General features: G+C 38.0%; 3 protein-coding genes across 3 annotated transcripts; all 3 read right to left on the bottom strand.

Annotated features, from left to right (window-relative positions):
• Positions 1-102: 102 nt before the first annotated feature.
• ilf2 (interleukin enhancer binding factor 2) lies at positions 103-5,397 on the bottom strand. The gene is made up of 15 exons (XM_087787432.1): positions 5,287-5,397; positions 5,058-5,117; positions 4,110-4,152; positions 3,937-4,041; positions 3,736-3,813; positions 3,558-3,660; positions 2,787-2,852; positions 2,598-2,714; positions 2,445-2,523; positions 2,282-2,369; positions 2,161-2,222; positions 1,978-2,092; positions 1,269-1,359; positions 829-986; positions 103-377 (listed from the first exon to the last, which is right to left on the bottom strand). The coding sequence occupies exons 1-14, from the start codon at positions 5,289-5,291 to the stop codon at positions 838-840; spliced, it is 1,161 nt and encodes a 386-aa protein (XP_087643558.1). The 5' UTR covers positions 5,292-5,397; the 3' UTR covers positions 103-377; positions 829-837.
• A 544-nt stretch (positions 5,398-5,941) lies between these two features.
• Positions 5,942-9,697, bottom strand: LOC148084360 (uncharacterized). The gene is made up of 9 exons (XM_087785905.1): positions 9,516-9,697; positions 8,510-8,599; positions 8,317-8,430; positions 8,176-8,232; positions 7,794-7,931; positions 7,597-7,644; positions 7,366-7,479; positions 6,614-6,784; positions 5,942-6,525 (listed from the first exon to the last, which is right to left on the bottom strand). Exons 2-9 carry the CDS (start codon positions 8,597-8,599, stop codon positions 6,430-6,432), a joined length of 828 nt encoding a protein of 275 aa, XP_087642031.1. The 5' UTR covers positions 9,516-9,697; the 3' UTR covers positions 5,942-6,429.
• An 854-nt stretch (positions 9,698-10,551) lies between these two features.
• sema4ab (sema domain, immunoglobulin domain (Ig), transmembrane domain (TM) and short cytoplasmic domain, (semaphorin) 4Ab) lies at positions 10,552-18,736 on the bottom strand. The gene is made up of 15 exons (XM_087787436.1): positions 18,620-18,736; positions 17,429-17,635; positions 17,200-17,360; positions 16,094-16,153; positions 15,913-16,011; positions 15,742-15,835; positions 15,548-15,670; positions 15,340-15,467; positions 14,418-14,599; positions 14,064-14,208; positions 13,786-13,975; positions 13,483-13,598; positions 13,248-13,411; positions 12,546-12,640; positions 10,552-12,482 (listed from the first exon to the last, which is right to left on the bottom strand). The coding sequence occupies exons 2-15, from the start codon at positions 17,523-17,525 to the stop codon at positions 11,719-11,721; spliced, it is 2,418 nt and encodes an 805-aa protein (XP_087643562.1). The 5' UTR covers positions 17,526-17,635; positions 18,620-18,736; the 3' UTR covers positions 10,552-11,718.
• Positions 18,737-20,243: the final 1,507 nt, after the last annotated feature.

A 20,243-nucleotide genomic window follows, 5' to 3' on the forward strand; every position in this document is an offset into this window, starting at 1 on the left:
GAACTAACTGCAGTTGCACAATGGTTAGTCCAATATTAGTCCCAAGAGGGATGTTTGGTTTAATTGTTAACTGTGGGCATGAGAGAGACGCTTAATTCTGGATTAACTTTTCACATTTTTTATTAATTTGTCAATGACGGGGTTGTCAATGACTATCGCTAAACAATTGATGGAAAGATGTTACACACAAAAAACAATAAAAACATGTTTCAGAGTAACATGAGGACATGTGTAAATAAAATTTGGTTGACTTCATAAAAAAGATTTGTGTCGATCAAGTTGTTTACCGTTTCCTTAAGACAAATAATAAAATACCTTAAAAAAAAATAAAAAAAAGATGAAAAAGTCTTCTTCCACAAAACTGCCATTGGGATTTTCTGCAGAAAGACAAAATAGTTGGTCACGGTATTTAGATAAAAAACAAGACATTTAGTTTAGTAACTTTATCATTGTAGCTGAGCACAAATGTATCAACAAGGGAAGAGACAAAAATAGAATGTCTGCATGTTGTACAAAACCATTAAATCAAAAACTATAAGAAAATCTATACAGAAATGAAGCCACATTTAACTCAAACCATATTAAAATAAGGCAATAGAGGGAAACTAAATAGATGCATGACTGACCTCTGGATAGGTAATTAGATGGGTTGTGAGGGCTTTTGTATTTGGTATTGGATTAGTGAATGTTGTTACTAAATGTAAAATAATCAAAAATAAAAAGCAACAAACACAAACCAAGTCTTAACTTAAATATTTGTTTGAAAAGAAGCTTCAGTGGACTAGACCCTTTTTTGAAGAAGAAGCTGAACGTTTCCATCCATCCTACCTGAGCTGCTCATTCCTGAGTCTCCATGCTGTCATCCTCTCCATCTCCCTCCTCCAGAGCCTCTTCGTCGTCCTCCTTCTTCTCAGGCGGCTTCTCGTAGGCCTTTTCTGACGGAGTGACGATCACACCGTCCCACGTGGACATTTCTGTAGCAAGATCTGGAAATCAAAACAGTCATGAATGAAAAGAAAATTGTCAATATTTATCAATGATTTATCTGAGGTAGAAAATTATAACGTTTTCCCAAAAAAACCTACTAATGAGAGCAAAGATCAATAACCTGAAAAATAAATAATTTTCAAATAAATATAGTAGTGCAGTGGGAGCGGGAGAAGATATGCCTCAACTTCCTACTAGCTTAAGTTCAGACAAGTCCATGACAAAAATAGATGTGTTGTGATCATGCTATTAACCGGCACTAGATATAATTGAGATCTTACAGCTGGCATTTCCCTCCAAGCCCAGGATTTTCCTGTAGCCTCCATGAGAGAGGACCCTCACGAGAGTCTGGGCAGTGAAACACACCATGTCCTGCACAAAGAGTGATTGGGGATTATTGTGCGGCAATAACAAGAAAGAAAACATTACTTCACCACAAAATCTTCCATGAGCGTCAAAACATTTCATCCCAGGAAAAGTTAGATCAATGGTACAATGATGCGGAAGTATATCAGTGCCATCACAATATTGAATGGTTGAATTAAATGTTTAAATTATTGAAAGGTTGAATTCATTATAATTTAATTTCAATTATTCTATATTTTCTATTTCTCCATAGCCTTTTAAATTTAAAAAAATGTTTAAAAAAAAAGTATTATTATTAGTATTACTACTTGCTAAAAGAGCTTTAATACATTTAATACAACATTGGAAATTGATCTTGGACTCTACGGAATTATCTGTAATAATAGTTCCCAACCACCGGTCCAGGTGAAGATTTGCTAAACAGTCCACACAGAAAGAAAAAACAATACATCTAATTTCTGGTGTATTGATTATGACTGTCTGAAATGCATTTTATTATGAAAACAAGTTTCTCCACTGACGTTAACCTGCAGCTTGAGTCAAGATACTTGTGTCAGTGATATTTACTAAAAGAACACGACCATAAACTAGTAAAAAAAAAAAAAAAAGGATCTTGTAACATACTTGCTGTTCCAGTGTCATAACAGTGTGGACCCGGAAGTTCCCACTCTCACAGGGATCTGTGATTCCTACAGAGCCCGGCAGGAAGAGCCCGGCAGCCAACATCTGCAGACAGCGCCTGCACAGAGTTCACACCTGTGAGAGGAGACATGGGACCCGAGAGAGGAGAACCAGGAGGTGACTCACCTGTACGCCACGTTCAGAGACAGTGGCTGCCTGGATGGATTGTTCATCACTGCCGAGTGACCCTGGAACACATTCAGTGTCAAAAACTGAGAGCGAGAGAAAACTCCTTTTTTGGTCTCACCAGAAGGTCCAGGATCCAGGGAGTCAACGGCTCAAAACCAGGGAAACGTTGTCGGAGATCTTTCAACAGTCGGATCAGGACTTTGACTCTGGATATAAAAAATACAATGTTTGGTGGAAGCTGTTAGAACCAAGTAAGCCATAGATGAATCGAAGAGGCTCACGTGGACTGAGAGGCGTTCTCTTCGAACCAGCGGGCGTGTCTGATGGCGGCCAGTGCACTCTGCAGCACCTTGATGTCCACTGGAGAGCACAGAGATTAGGACCATCCAAAGATGTTCTTTATAGTAAATAAACTCTCTTGAGTTTGACCGTACAGTGCAGCTCTGGGTCAAGCTTTCTCAGGTTGGGTGGCACAGTGGTGATGAGAATCTTCACAGTCGCGTCTGCAGAACTGATCTCAAAGCCGGTCTCGTTCGTCAGCATGGACAGTACTGAGCAACAGAAGACGCAGCATTAGGCGTGACGTCACAGGAAATTTCACCTGATGTTAGGAGGAAAAATACCTTCTGTGGGGTCCTGGGTGCGGAGAGTCTCCACCACCTTATTACCGAGAGCTGCTACAGCCTCTACTGCAAAGCAAAAAGATGGATTAGAGTATTTTCCTGCTGTCATTTTTAACCTTTTTGGATATCCTTGTGGCTTAATATGATATTTTCAAATCATTAAATGATCTTTTGGTTACACTCGGAGACAACATAGAAACAATTCGATAATAATAGTGTAGACACAAATTAAAAGAAATAAGCAAGTATTAAACTTCATAATAGTCAAGTATACAAGATGTGAAGTGCCAAAAATAAAATGGTAGTAAATAATTTATTCACAACACAATGCCTTAAAGAAATATGAACAGTTTTATCATCAATGTTAACCATGAGTTGTGTCTTCACTAATAATGATGCATTTACAACAAAAAACATTACCTTTCATAGAGTTTATACTTTATTATCCAATCACATCACTTTAATTTATATCTATTTGACTTTCTAAAGTGACAATACTATACAAGAGCAGAAACTTCATATTTGGCCAACTTGAATAACACTTTCCCTTTCAAAATAAAAGCACATTTCCATATTTTTGCCCTAAAACAATAGAGCTTCAGTGTATTTCTGATGACTGTTGCTTGTTTATTCTTTTGTATAGTTCTCTACTTTGCAACCTGACTTGTCAGAGAGACCCAGGCAATGGAAATGCTGCTCAACACAAATATTTATACTATACTACCATTTGTTCTATTACAAGATGTTATGAAAGACTTAAATGCCACTTACATGTCGGCAGAATCTTGAGAATAACCACCAAGTCAGCAACATTATGTCCAGTCGTCATGGTTCCCTTCTTGTAAGAACCAACCTGGCGCACTTCTTCTACTTGCTGCACACAGGCACAACATATGAGCGCACAATTAATACACAAACATTTAGCTCTACACAACCTAAAAGTACTTACTACTTCAAAGGTACCAGGTGCTACAATCAGGTTGTCAATGACATTATTGATCTTGGTGACGAGGGACAGGATTGACGACTGTAAGAATCAATTAAATAGGATCAAGGATGGTTGTTACAAGAAATGGCTCTTCAAATAGAAATAAATAACTATCAATGAAAAGCAACACAAACTTGGACAAAATTAAGTTTGTACACAAACCTGTTCAGCAGGTGTGGGGCTTAAGTCCTGATTTCTCTTTAATAGACACTCGCTGAATGCAGTCTCGTCTGGTGCAGGCTTCACCCTCGGGAAGGCCATTTCACACTGTGACAAAAACACAGTAAAATATTAGGATCACTGAGGCAAAGGAAAATATACTTTTTTTTACTCACCACATAGAAATCAAACGGAATGTGAGGGACAAATGGGCGATATCTGTAACAAAGATGAAAACACACTGTAACTTAGAATTTTACTGCATGGATTCATAATCAAAACCAAATATTTAATTTTATTTTAGTATTCATGAGTCCAATTGAAACATTAGCAGTTTAAGCTGTGACTATGAACTCAGAAAGCATCTTTAAACGTCGCTGAATATCTCAAAAATGTTTAATATTTTCATTATTTTAAAGTGTCACAGTGAGATCATTGTAAATCTATTTTTTTAAATGCCTTGGATAAGGCATTTCGAATTAATTCATTGTATTTAGGAAAAATATAAACCACTTAAGAGTCTATTAATCGTATCCACTACATAATGGACAATATGGAGTGGATGAGACACTTAATTGAGACAGAATGCTTGCATTTATTTCAAAAACTGTCATCAATTTAATATTAAAAAGAACAGGTTTGTTATTCAATTTTAATTTAGATGCAAATCATTCATTGTGCTTTAGTTTTGTAAAGAATATTATTAAATATTGATTCCAGCTAGCTCGGTTATAAATACTTACTGTTACTGAATTTCCCCTCGCGGGACAAATAAAGGATTCCTGATTCTGAATCTGCTAATGCAGTTTGTGTATCAGTTAATTTAAAAATAAAACGTGTTCAATTACATGGCAAAAAAATAAATAATTTGATTTATATTGAAAACACTCTTATTCAGTGAAATAAACAAGGAAACTTAACAGGGTCGTGTGTAAATCCATCCACCTAAAGATGCCTGGACCACTTTAACTGGCTTCTCTACTGTGAATCTCAACTGAACAACTGAGCTTCTATTAATATCTTAGTATTATATTGTGTACTACTGAAGCACCTGGCCTCGTTTATTAAGAAAGCGGTTTCATTACAAACAGGTTTATAGTAAAAGGTTCGGTAGTTCGACTCACCCCTGGGCCAGTCCTCCCCGAGCCCCAAAGCGGCCACCACGACCCCTGCCGCGATCCCCTCTGCAAAAAAAGTGAAACACATAAAATCTCTTTTCTCATTTTGAACAGTGTAAAATAACGACAAACACTACATATGTGGCTTCGTTGCAGTGTAAAACAATAACAAAACGCACAATGTTCTCGTCCATTCATCACATTCGTTGCAAATAAGTAAATAAAAATAAGTCACCTCATTGCGTACGACGTTTTGGCAATTAATGGTACAATTTTAAGAGAGAAATGTTTAGTGGATCTCTATGAATCGGTTCGGTTTCTTTGTCGTAATGGCCGGTGATTCTTCTTCGATTGTTTATTTGCAAAAAACCTAATCAACTCGCGGCTTGTAGCGCCATCTAAAGTGTCGGAGCAGGACTTACATTGGAACGCATTGAACCTTAATAATTAACGATTGGGCAATAACACTCAAATCACTCAAAAATGATCAATTCTGATTTGTATTATTTCAAGTTGTTTTTTTTGGGCGACTGCTTTGAATTCCTTCCGGCTGACCATCATCTTCTTGCATTGTTGTCAGATGGAGCAAGTAGTTCAAGTTCATCCATCTTATCCTTGTCTTTTGCTTACACGTGTTCTTTCAAAATTAAAGAGCCTGCTGTGCATCTGCTCCAGTGGCTCCTGTGTGCAGAGGGGCTCACTTGGAAGGAATCCAATGTGGTACAAGGCATGAGAAATGGATGTATGATACCTTTTGGATGATCTCATTCTTTACCGCATAATTGAAAGATTCTCCTCTAATCACACTCCACCCTTCATCAAAATAAAACCAAAAAGTACTTTAATTGTTTTGGCTGGGCAAGGGTCACTCTTCCAACCTGGACGAGGCATTTCCACCTTTTCCTTTTTATTAGTTTATTTTATGAACATATTTACAAACAAGCAGCGGTGTGTGAGTGAACACAGGAAGCAGACAATAACAGCAAAGTTAACAGCAAAAATAGATAGAATATCATGAAAAAGAAGATAAATATAGGTAATTTTGACCCAGAGGGACCTATTTTAAAGTTATTTTTAATGTACACGATTTTTCCATTGTCAGGGCAGACCGAGCAGCTTCCCAGGAGTCCGAGCATTGTTGTCACATTTTCACCAAACTTATTATTAAACCTAACATCTGAAGAAATTCTGCAATTCTCCGCATTAGAAACTTTAACTAACTGATAATTTATCTGGACTAACCTAAACATCTGCCATATTCCAGAGTTTATAGAATATTATCTTCGGAAACATGATTTTCTTGTTGTTGTGTGGAACATTTCCAGTTTTTCTTCTTTCGGACCATGTCTGCCCCAGATTCTCCTCTATGTCAGGAATGTCAATGTAGAAAGTCCATTGGCTCCACCTGAGGTTCAGTGGGTGGGCTTCTGTCCTCAACAGCCTCCAGTTCTGGTTCCGTCACCACCACTGCAACCTGGAACACAATACGAAATGTCAAAAAAAAGTTAGACAATGTGTTGATCTACCACACTAGCAGAGGTGCACGTAAACATGAAAATAACCTGAGACGGTTCCGCTGCAGCCGGAGCAATATGGACCACATGAATTGCCTCAACTGGTGGTCCGGCTGGTGTTTTGGGTGCTGCGGGAGCTTGGTATACTGCAGGCTCTGCCGGAGCCACGTGTACCACCGGTGGGCGTGACTGTGGATAAACTGGAGCCTGTCGGGCAACCTGCAGGAAACAGGAAGTTACTCTTAATCCACACTCTTGACACATTGATTCAGTGTGTTTTATTTCACACTCATACTGTTGTCTTAGGACCACAGTGATGGACATAGATTTATTGTCAGAGCCACTTCCTACAACCAAGACCCAAGGCCAGATGTAAAAATTTGGCCTGTGAATTCAATTTCTAAGCAAGTTTGTTTGGTTCAAAATCAAAGTAGATTCATGTTGATAATTTGATCTTTAAAGATGCCACTGCTCATGCTTGGATAAGTAACAGATATAATATAGAATACTGAGACTGTTTTTAATGGTGATTATGGTGAAGGACAAACACAAATATAATCAAAGTATGGTAATATGAGCTTTATCACACTCAGACTATTACTTACTGTTAAATATATAAGTATTGTTCGGCCCACAACTAAGACCGTTTAGTGGTGTCTTCTGCCAACAGTGGTCAAATGATGGTCAGCTAATGGTCAAGCAGTAGTCATTGTAACAGGAAGTAGGGATATTGCATCTCTCAGATATGTACTATGTCCCTCTATGGATGGATAGGAACTAATCCCTTGAGTCCCACTCACCTGGGTTCCTCCAGCAGCCAGAACACTGAGTCCAAAAAGCATAGCAGTGATACAGATCAACAGTTCCAGCACCAAGAAGACCACCAGCGTTCCCAGAATCCCATCAATCAACAGCTAGAGTTGGCAAAACCAAATGGAAGAGTCAGAGCACAGGACAGGTTGAGGCTATGAAGAAAAATGACAGTTACTACAAAGTATATGACTAAAGTTGAAACAGTTTCTTTCACTTACTTTACACTTTTGCTCGATCAGCCCGGTGCATTTCCTGAAACAATGTTGCTGTATTGGACAGTAGAGACAAAATTGTTTTTAAATTCATACTTATGTCCAGTGAACATTGTTTCAGTCTCGCACCAGACAAGACTCAAGACTTCTACGGCAGATGAACGAGACAATCTTACAAAGTCAAGTCAGAAGCAAGACAATACCACAGCGTGAAGCTCCAGGCGGCGGCAGTGTTCGCAGTGGTACGAGTCCTGCCGGTACGGAAGGTGTTTGGACATCAGGCCGAGAGCAGCAGTCGCGAAGGCGGCGCTGATGAGATGCAGAACCAGCACACATTTGACCTGGAAATAATAACACCAGTGAACACAAGTTTTATTCTTTGGAATATAGCAAAAGTTCATTTTTTTCACAATAATAATTTATAAAACTTTCCTTTGACAATGAGTTAAAAAAAAAAAATTAAGTGCATCATTAATTTTGATGAAACGATTACACTTCCATTTAAAAATCTATCATTTTGAAGATTGTTTTGAGTGCCGATAATTGTATTTTCATGTATAATAACCAGACATTCTTGCATCTCACCATGAACAGAGAGGGTCTCCTCCCACTGTGGATCAACACGGACCCAGACAAGGTCACCTGGGGGACATAATACAAATTATAATGATTTATAATGATCAAAAGGTTAAGATAAAAATAATGTTTGACTATCAACAAACATACCTGAATCATAACAATCAAAAACAAGGCCACATCTCCGGTGAAGTGGACCTCATGGATCTGCAGCACTGAAGCACTCAGGCAGAGAATTAAAGCACCGATAACAATCTGGATCGCCTACACAATAAAAAGAAGAAACTTTAACCAAGAATTTGGGTCAATTTAATAATGAAGGAGTGGTTGAAACAACACTCACTCCTAGTGTTTTTGGCTCCATCTTGAGGAGGGACTGAAGTTGTCCCGGGGAGAGGTTCCCCACTGGAGGAGGTTGGTCTTTTTCAGCCATCTTGCCCCAGAGAGAGAAGTAAAAAAAATCATACAAAGCAGTTAACAATTTCACAATTTACATTTCATGATGAATATTTTGATAAAAAAAATCCAGACATAATTTATATATAGAAACGTATGCAAGATATGCTTATGTGCACAAGTAATCTCCTTCACTCATTTTTTAAATTTCTTATTTCGATTGAAATATGCAAATGTTTTTTTTAAATACAGTAAAAATAATATACACGTAAATAAAGTAAAAATAAATAACTTGATAGTTATTATGTTTTAACAATATACATTTATTCAGTGATTACATAATTGCATAAACATTTATATTTCAAATTATTTAAATTATTTAAAACTATTTATTATTTATTTGCTGCCTTCAGGCCAGCAGGGTTTTTTTCCCTATCATTGGCACCGATGCCCTTGGCATCCTCCAGAAGTGACTCATGTATGACATTTATGACGATCTATTCTAGACACAATGAAGTCACACAAGTCTGCACAACAGTCACTAACTGTTATGATGAAGTGTTTATGTCGACTTTAAATCTACACAAAAAGTAACACCAAAATTAATGGTGCATTGCATGTATCACTCTTACACATAACGATTTAAATGATTTGAATGAAGAAAAAAAGAAGTTACGCACAAATGCTGCTGACACACAACTGTCAATGTCACGCGCGTGCCAGCACCTGCACGCGCGCGCATAAACAAGCGAATGAACGAATGAAAAACATGCATGATTTGAAACCCCACATCCAGACCTATAAAAAGTTGGAAACTACAGAACCATAGTTATTTTAGCAGGTTCACCAGGATCCATCAGGAGGAACTCGTGAAAACACAGAGATGTTTTTTTGACACGCACGAGCACTGACTTTTAACTATTGGTGTGTGTCCCGTGACGAAGATGTCTTACCTTGTCTGGTGTCTCACCAGGGTGTGGTTCAGATGTGCAGGACACAGAAGAGATGCTGCAGACTCCAGGTCTGAGTGCGAGTGTTGGCGCAGCAGCACTGCAGCACTTCTTTTCTGCTGTGTAACGCTGTTCTCATGCGGGACTGCGGACTTTCTGTCCTGTCTAACGTGACGCTGCAGATTTACCTTTCACTTGAGCCGACGTAAAAAAAAAGAAAAAAGAAGAACGAACTAAAGAAATAAAGAACGAAACATTTTTAATTGATTTATTATGATCAGTAAGGTTACCAGGTGGTCATGCAATTTTCTGCCTGAAAAAAACAAAAAACAAAATAGGGAGTGTAGATCCCCGCCAAGCAGCTCAGATATAACCATTTCATGACTATATTTTAACTAATATTATTGACCTAAATTTATTTAATTGCATTATTTATTGTAGTTTTAAATAAAGTTTTTAGGAATGAGCTGGCAGTATCAAGAGGTGGGAAATTTTTATACGAAACTGTATTAAAAAAAAAGTTATCTATTGAAATCAACTTTTGCATTTATTGAGAAGTATCCTTCCGTTTGTTAAGATTGGCCCCGTTCGGGCTTTGGGACCGTAACCACCTCTCCATAATAAAAATGACAGTAAACAGTTTGTGGCCCAAATCGAGAAAAAGAAAAACCATAAATACTGTACATGTTTATCATGGGCTGATGTTGCTGATGATTGGATCACCCTTTATGGTTTAGTGGTCTGTAGTGTTGACTAAACAAAGGTAATAAAGTGCATCAACCTAAAATCATAATCAATCTCAAGTGAATTCCCTTCAAAATAAAAGCATATCACTTTATTTCTTCTCTTCATTAGTTGAGAACCACTGTTGTGGGAACATTATTTAATTTCTAATTACTTAAAATCTTTTAAAGCAGTGGTGTTGGTGGAAGTTAAAAACTGAGCACAAATAACATGCATCACATTCAAATCACTCGGTTCAAATGATTGGGACTTTATTGCAGTCAAAGGCAAACAGCAGCCATCACAACGTCTTAACCCTGATTCCAAAAGGCAGTACACTGCTCCTCTTTCATCTGATACCAACTGGTGTTAACAAATGAAAGCAACAATATTTGTAGTGCAAATTAAAAGAAGTCAAAGAGATTGGAAATTATTTTCAGCAAAACAAATATATAGTACCGTTAGGTGGAATTAACCACCAACATAAATCATTATTTTGAAAAAACAAACAGTGACACATTGGCACCCAGCACAGGGGTTGAGAACTGACGACAACAAGCTCTAAACATCATTTATTCAGTTGTTATGTCCTACTGAGGTCCTTGAGTTACGTTTATTGTAGTTTTGTGCTACAACAACAGCTAAAATGGTTCATCTGTTGGATTTATATTCTGGTCTTTTCGTCTCCTTGGGCTGTGTATTATTTGATATGTATAGAAATCTGATTTCAAACTCTTCTTGTACCGTTACTACATATGTGACGTGCAGCTATGCCAATGACTTAACACGACATCTAAAAATGGGTGATGAGTATCAGCATAAATAAACTTTCATAAATAACGCTCTAAAAAGACAAAAATTATTCTGCAACAACAGACAGAGCCACAGTTTCTTCATGAAACCAACCAACTTGTGTGCGTACAAGATACAATAGTGAAGTACCACTGAAGTAAAATCTAAAAATAAAACATTTCACTGTAAAACCTTTCTTAACCAGTTACAACGTGGCACAGCAGGGACGTTAAGTAGACAAATCATAACGGATCGTAATTCGAAAACGGATCAAACTGAGGTCACAACAAATCTTTGATCACAGAGAAAGCCTGTAGAAAAAAAAAACAGGCAGAAAGTAGATTTCATTGCTCATTGAACATTGAGGTCCATTTTACACCGATATTAACTATTAATGAAGTTCAATTGTACGATCAACTGACTCATACCGTCCATGCCTCTTAGACATAAAATCAAAAAATAGGACCATGATCATCAACACAATGATTAATAAACTGCCACTGAATTGAGGAAACGCCAAAATCTCATAATAATGTCTACATAAAGGTTCTGTTCCCTTGAAAACACATTTCTACAATACATGAAGTTCAGAGTTCACACGTGGGCGGGTCAACAGGTGTCATGTCGGCTCATTCCACAGAACCTTTCATTATCCAGTGACTGATGTGAGTCAGGTTGTGTTTTATTCTCCTCAGATGGGGGTGTTTGGTAAGTGTCCATTTGAACCAGCAGGTGAACCTTCCAAACCTAAAACCTTTCGGTTGTGCAGACTTTGTCCATTGCTTAGAACCCAGTTTCCATTCATTCTTTCATGTTCCACAGGGTTTGGTCTGTTGGACTCTGGGTTCTCTCCCGCCTGCGGTGTCGTGCGGCTGCGCCATCTCTGCCTGACCACGTACAAAAGTATAGTTATGAGCAAACTGAAGCAGATGACTAGTAGAACGGAAACCACCACGAGTTCCTTCAAGTAGCAAGGGCTGCGGCCGGACTGCAGCAGCTCACCTTCTCTGAAGTCCTCCTCGGAACTGTCCGACCACCAGGAGGAGTTTCTGTCTTCTAAAGTATTCCCGTCAACAGAGGCCTGAGTGCTGTGGCTTGATAATGTTGTCTCCGTCTCAGTGGGAGGAGCTTCTGTGGTTTGAGACACTGTCGTGGGCGAGAGGCTTGTTGGCGCAGACAAACTCTGGCCGGTCTGGAAATGAGGCAACACGCTGCTCTTCTGCTTCACTTGATAGATGGCCATTGTTTGTTGGTAGTCGTTTTCCACGGACAGACACAGATAGTGCCCCAAGGTCGTCGGTGTTGCCACGAAACTTAGACTCCCGTCCCCCAAATGTAGGAAAAGGTCGGAGGAGAGTCGACTGTTTGGGCGCTCCCACAACTGCTGTGCCAGCTGGGACGCCCTGGGACACGGCAGTCGCACCATGGCGTTGAGGGACACCAGCACCAGCTCCCCTGAAGACATGGGCAGGTGTCAATCACTCACAGAACCAACATGAGAGGACCAACAATGCTCACCTGCGGGCAGGTTATGTGGGTTGAATCTGGCCCGAGGTACCAGTGAAACACTGCTGCACGACTCATCCACGTTTCCACGCTCTATGTCCTGGACACTGTGGAGAGATAATCAACACGTTTTATTTATTCATGCCTCTGAGAATATTCCGTTAATGGGTCACGAGATGCGGGAGCATCTGCGAGCTGCTGTTTCTATGTATACAATTGTCAAGAGTGGAGGTTTCACTTTTAAAATTCAATAAAATATCAACTTGATATGGTTTGAAACTTACATTTGACCATTTCTTCCAAACTTATGCCATCGTCATAAATATTATTAGACCAAATATATACATATATATACGTATACATATATTAATTTTATAATTTTTCTACACGAAAACACCATTGTAATCACAGTAAATTATACCGAAAAATATGCTACAATGGAGATGTAATAATTTGTGAGATTTCATGTAAACCAGGAGAAACAGATCCTCTAACATCTGTGTGAGTAGAGAAGCCCAAAATCAAAATAAGTCAGAACCCCAAATAGCAAAACCAAACCAAAACACACTGTGCAAAGGAGGCAACAATAAGACATAATAAATATATTTTTCAGTTTAAAAGAAACTCAATATAGGGGAAACCCCCAAAAAAACAGGCGATACTGCTCGCTAGTTTGGGAAAATATCACAAGCTAAAAAACGTTGTCCTACTCACATATTTGTCCTGCCACTGGTGATCTCCACACAGGTTCTACTACTGGGCTCCCAGCCACAGAAGGGATCACGGGACAACACGCACTGCGCACACGTCCAGTAGAAAGAGCAGTTGGCTGTCGGAAGCCTGACCACCCCCTGTGATGTGCCGACGTATATGAAGCCCTGCAGCAGACGGAGAAAAAAACGTTCATATCAGTCACATTCAAAGACTTTTTCAAAAGTCGTGAACCTACTTTTGCTTTAGAGAGCTGCATGCTGAGAACTGACTGAGGCTGCTCAAAAACCTGGACCTCCTCAATGATGAAGGCCCTGCTCTGCACCAGAACCACTTTGTGTAGGTATCCAGACTCTGAAGCCCAAACCAGGAGAGAGACATAGTTAATGTTCAGTGAGGGAAGAGTGACTACATCGTGACGGGTGATTAAATGACCAATCAAAGTCCAAGCTATGATTAAACATCGAGTTACGTTTATGCCACAAAACGGTGCCAAACAAAAGAAAGAGATTAAGTAGTAGCATTAATTCAGGCTTCCTACCAGTGAGTAAATACAGGACTGTGTAATATTTGTTGTTGGCAGCAAGAACTCTCTGGACCACCAGATGACTGTAGCTGTGCTCAGCTGACACCAGGGTCAAGCTTCTACCAACAGGTCGAACGCTCTCGTCTGCCAGGAAATTTTCTTTGATGAAGCGCAGGGCGTTGTCAGTTGTATTGTGTAGACCACACTGACGAAAAAAGGGGGAAAAAAAGCAGCAGGTTTGTAAGACTTATTTTGTCAAAGCATCATTGAGCTCTTAACTAATGGTCCTTTACCTCCCCAGGGTTGGCCACCTTTTCTTGGACACGAGTGCTCCACTGTAATGTGTCTCTGTTCAGGACTTTATAGTTTCCAGAGAACACAGATTTGATTTCTGACAACCGGAAAGAACACACTGCAGAGCGTCCAGAGTTGACAGACCTGTCAACATAGAAATCAAAAAAGTATACGACACAGTTTTAGTTTAGATTATATGGTCCATATACTCTTGCTCTTAGCATCCTGGCAACTCTCCAGTTGGTTTATTGCAACAAACAGTAGGAGATGGAAACTGACTTTGACAGGAAACATTATCCACACATCCTGTTTGGAGTATGACATAATAAAGTTTCCCCTGCCAGTGTACTGACCATTGAGAAGTGAAGATGCCGTAGAAGAGAGTATCCTCAGCAAACACTCCCTCTATAGGGGGCAGGATGTCCATATCCTGGATCACGTTGTAGGGAAGCTCGCCGTCTGCTTGACACAGCAGCTGAGCTTTTGCAAAGGTGGTCCAGCGCCGCTGCAGCGTCCGTTGACCCCCGACATCACTCTGACACATTGAGAAACAAACTGATAAGGATTTCTCAGCGTAGTCTTGTCCAAAAATAAAAATGAAGAATACAGTATTCACAATGAAAGGAGCACATTTTAAGGCAACATGTTATCATTTGTGTTATCTAATTTTTAGAGTTGTTTACTCTGTACTGCCAACATAAAAATAATCCAATGTTGTGTTTACAACACTGGCAATAAAAAAAATGATCAAAGCTTTTCCTAAGTGGACAAGCATGTGCCTTTACAGTCCAATGTCAAGTGTTTAAGTTTCTGATTTAATGTCACTCTTGAATGTTAGTTTGTTCCAGACTCTTGTCACTACATAGAATAGATACAACTCAAATAAGATCACAAGATTAAAACAGTCAAACGCAGCTTACAATGTTGCTAGTAATTAAACATTTTATCTCTAATCTCTTTTTAAAATTCATTTTGACCTATTTTAAATTTATGCTTATATATGGAGGGAAATTGACTTTTAGATGCTGTAGAAGAGCAATCATGATATCATGATTTTAAAATAAAATCCTGTATTCCCATTTCTTAGACAGCACTGCAGACCAATATACCAAAGATGGCAGACCAATCATTGCATCATCAACTCTAAATATGAAGGAACTTATTTACCAGAAAGAGCTATGACCCTAAGGTGACTCAGTAAAGAAGACAACTGAATTAATTCCAGGAAATAGCTAAGAAAAGATTCATAAATGTAAAATCCTGAAATCTGTTTACCGTGCAGATCTGGGAGACTCGAGAGACGGTGAATTTATCGATGAAGTCGTACTCTCTTCCCACTTCGCTGAAGAAAAAGTAGAGCTTCCCTTCGTCCTCAATGTAGCTGGAGCTGATAAAAGTGGGATCTATCCAAACAGAAAAAAAACATCTTTAAGGTTTTTAGTTTGTGACATCATTAAACATGAATTAATTGTGAGACACACACCCTCCAACCATCCCAATGTGTCCTCCAGCTTCAGGTCAACTTTGGTGCCATGACTAAGGTGTCGGGCAATGACAGGCCGGTTCCCTCTGTAGTCAGCAACAGTTCCAGTATACAGCTCTCCATCTACAGCAGGACACACCAGCTCACTTTAATATCCAGAAGCAACGACAGACAGTGGTTTGTGTAGATCTCACCTACTATAAGAGCAGTGTTGCGCTGATAAGGGTCGTAGGGACAGCGGCCTCTTCCTTCGTCCACTCTAGTACTCATTGTTAGGGTCTCCAAATTCTAGACAGAAATAGAAATAAAGATAATTTAAAGTAAAATATTTAAAGACATAGATCAGGATCAAAGAGAGAACTTACAATGTATGTGCAGCGAGGGCTGAAGGCAAATGTTCCACAAGCATAGATATGAGTTTTGTTCAGGAACTGAAGAACACGGATGAAATTTGGACAGTCCGTCTGAGAAAAAGGGTAAAAAAAGTATAGATTTGAATTCACAATTGTCTTTGAACCAGAGAGGTGGATGAAGATCTGTATTTACCATTTTCTTGCCCTTCATAGAACACTGCTCTATGTTTTCATCCGAAGGGCTCCAATCCATCTACAAAGCAAACATTTGACTGATGTTTTAAAAAAGAACAATATTAAATAAACCTATATATAGACAGAGCCAAACTAGCAACAAGTGATAAAAAGTGACTCTAAGCATGATGGTAAAAACTAGTATGATACATTTTACAATATTTTACATCATTAAACACATTTGACATTAAAAAAAAAACCTCATTATAATTAAACTAAATGTACAAAAGAACATCCATACTGTCACCACAAAACATTCCTACACACGCAATAAAAGTATCTGATTTCAAACATTCCTTTGGCAGAATAAAAAAGTGAATCTCACATTTTTAATAATCGATCATCCTTTATATTTCTTTTCTATTATGTCAATGTAGAGCAAACAAATAAATATTTTTTCACCTAGAGCAGAGTCAGTCGAAATGACTTATTTGAAAACGTATCATTTTTCTTCATGTCGTAAAAAATGGTCAACCTTGATTTAATATACAAAGTTTTAGGTTTTGATATGAAGAATACAAAGCACTATCTTTCACCAATGAATGACTGCAGCTAGCACTGTTAGACACTAGCTAAGCTAACAAGTATAGCATTCAGTTTAAACAGTTTACTTTTCTGTTCCATGTAATAGGATGATATGCTTAAAAGCACTTGTCAGGCTAACAAATAGAGCAAATTATTCCTTCATTACTGTCACCTGCCATCCCTGTAATAACCATTATTTAAACAGTGGGAATGGCATCAACCCTAGTCTTTTTAATAAGAAATTATACTTTTTTTTAATTAAAAAGATTAAGAGACACTTAAGGGATTTGTGTTTATATTTCCAATGGCTGAACAGTTGTTTTCTCCCCACAGAGTGGTGACTTTGAAGGTGGAATATTAAAGTAGAGTAGTTATATAACTGGTCTTAAGCATCTTCAAATTCAGCAACGCTAAGAGCAATTTTTGTCATACAACTGTCAAAAGTTTGATAACCTGACCACCCCCTGTATATGACAACCAATCTTTTAAGACGACACAATAATGTTGTTTTTTAATATATATATATTTTGGTTGACTCACCTTTTTCTGCAGAACAATAGTTTCCCTGAGACCAACATACAGAGCCAGCACTGCATCTTTCCCTCCCACAAAGAGCACATCTTCCTGCTCAGTGAGCAGCAGTGTGGTGGTGTTAGTGACATCTGGGCTGGTGAAGTGGACCAAGTGTCTTCCTGGACTACCTGGTGTCAAATAACTGAGTTAGTCTTCTATGAGATTATGATTCTTGCAGAATGAAACGGAGGCCTACCAAGTGGAAAGGAGACTCTGGGAGTCAGCCAGGTAAGACACGGGCTTAGACAGCCGATTAAAGTCATGGCGAGGGACATTAATCTGGAGTTCTCCATGACACGGTAGGTCTCGTCACTTTGGGTCAGCACGGAGTAGCGGAGCTATTAGGATGGGTGGATGCTGACGGAGCCACACCCTCTTGTTCTACTGAAGATCATCGCTGGATCTGAAACACAAGGTTAATGCTATTCTATTATATATTATACTACATTATTGTTAAAAGAAAAAGCCTGAAACTGCAAGAGTTTTGCAACTTGTCACTGGAAAGTCAATCTATGAAAGGTTTAGATGGTGTTGCATGGAAATCACTTTTCATTCAAGATTATTGAGTCCAAACATTTAATTTATTCATGGAACAAAGCTGACAAAACTGTAGTTTTTTTTAGATGAACTGTAATCTAGTGCAGGGGTCCCCAACCTTTCTTTGCACCGGTTTAATGTGGGTATTATATTCATGGACCGACCTTTATATGAAAACATTTTTACCAGCAGTTTACAAGATTCATTTTTGAGTAAACTTGATACCTCAAGGGTCAGAGAAAGTACAATCTTCTTTCAAAACAAAACACATTTAGTCATAATCAAAATAACAGAAGTTATATATTTTATTTATTTTTCTGTGCGGCATTTAGGGGGACTTATTAAATACTACATACTTTAAAACTAAATCCATATAGTAAAACCAAGGTAACGTTTTTTGGAAGTATTTACTTGTAAATGGATAATAAAACGTGCATGGGATATTGACAAAGTTCTATTTATTATTGACCGTCAAAGGTTGTTGTTTTTTTGTTTGTTTTGCTCATTCGTGTTACTTGATGACACTTCTCTTCTTCGTCTGTTCTTCCAATAAACAGTTTATATGCGGTTGTACTACAATCCTCACCTTTACAGTCTTGACTGTTTTCTCTCTTTCTTCTTATTCTTTTTCTTTATACAAAAAAAAAATCAATCGTTAAACCCGTTTTTCCACTATCGTACATGCCTTATCTCAACGGAGTATACTTTTGTTTGGAACAGAGAGGCTGAACATCTGGAGAGAACAACTGTGGCATCACACGCTGAGCAGCGAAAGAACACACGTGCTTTTCATTAAACCAGCACAACAATGGTCAGTAACGCGCTCGACTAGACGGAGAAATGATCTTACGTGTGTCCGTGTACGGCTCTCGCTGCTATTTCTCCTGCTGTTCCTCCATTGATGTTGAAAGTCGGCACAAGAAGAGAGAAACGCTGACCGGAAAACATTTGCTATGATAACAAAGCCTTCTCCTCCAACGGTTCACCGTGCTCCATCTACTGGACAGGCAGGGGTACTGCGCCAGCACAGGTCAACACAAACTGTCAACTCAATGAATAGTAAAAAAGCAACCAAGTAATTTAAATATGAAAAGCGCCGGTTTTTTTGAAAAAAAAGGCATTCATTTTATTTTATTGTACAAAGTATACTGTACCATTAACTCACATTTGAAATAAGGTTTAACTTTGTCAAAAATTGAATTTTATTGAATAGTGAGTCGTGTTTCTAGTGTTTATGTGTTGAGTACTTTATAAGTTGACTTACACCTATTAAATGTTTAATGTTTAATGTTTAAGGAATATTTAGAATGTCACCGATTCTACACAAAAAGAGCACATTGTGAGCATTGGCAGTTCTGCACACATGGTGTCCCCACAAGAAAATGTTATTTTACTCAGATTTCTTTTAGCATATTATTTCATTAAATAATGTACTGTTAATAATGTAATCTGTTATGTAGCTCGTAAAAAATGTAATCTCATTGTTTAAGTATCATTTTGTAGTCATTTTACATGTGTACATACATATTAAAAATATCGCAACTTTTTTTTTAAGTTAAAAGTCAAGTTCAGATAATAAATTTGTCAGAGGAGGAGTCTGTGTGCAGTTTTTTGTTAGTGGCACTATTACATTTCCTTTAAATACAATTCACTAATGTAACAAACAAGCATATATGTATTCTGCTCATTAAATCATTTAAAATATAATCATAGATAATATAATATATATTAATAAGACATATCATTTAAATCATATCACCTTTCAGAAAGTCAATTAATTCTGTTGTCATTGTCGTTATTGACATTTTAACAGCAACAGCATATTGTCTTCATTTGTTGTGTAGTGCTGCTACACTGCAATTGGGATCATTAAATAATATGCCTCTCTGTTTATTTCTATCTGTTTAAAATGAGGAATGAAAAAAGAGAGCCCTGGAGGAAACCACAAACTTTTCTCAGAAATAAATATAAAACTGATGAACACATGTTTGACCTCAGGTTCCTATTTAACAACAGGTTAACAAGTGATTACATCTGCTAATATAAAAGACTAATCAACAAGTTGAACTTTAACCTCTTCGGACAAAAGCGTTTGTCTGCTGTTTATTTTATTTTTTAATTAACTGGTTTTCCAGAAAAAAGAAAGAAAGAAATGACCGTCTTGAAAATAAAGTAAGCATCTAACAAGTTAAAAAAGGCAAATTTAGAATAATCTAAAATTTACATTTTAATATAATATAATGAAATCTTCATATTCATATAAATATAATTTAAAATATATAATTTAGAAATATATAACAGTGTAGATGAGATTCATGCTGCAACATCAACATTCAGATCAACACGTAGCATTCCTTATTTTCGCTCGTTTTAAATGTACCTGGTGTTCTTGAGTCCTCCACAGTGTCCCCTGGTCTACTCAGAGTACTCCACATCAGAGCGGCTGCTCTCCAAGATATCCTGAAACAATAATG

The sequence above is a fragment of the Callionymus lyra genome, chromosome 3 (genome assembly GCF_982586985.1).
Source record: "Callionymus lyra chromosome 3, fCalLyr1.hap1.1, whole genome shotgun sequence".
NCBI classification, from domain to species: Eukaryota; Metazoa; Chordata; class Actinopteri; order Syngnathiformes; family Callionymidae; genus Callionymus; species Callionymus lyra.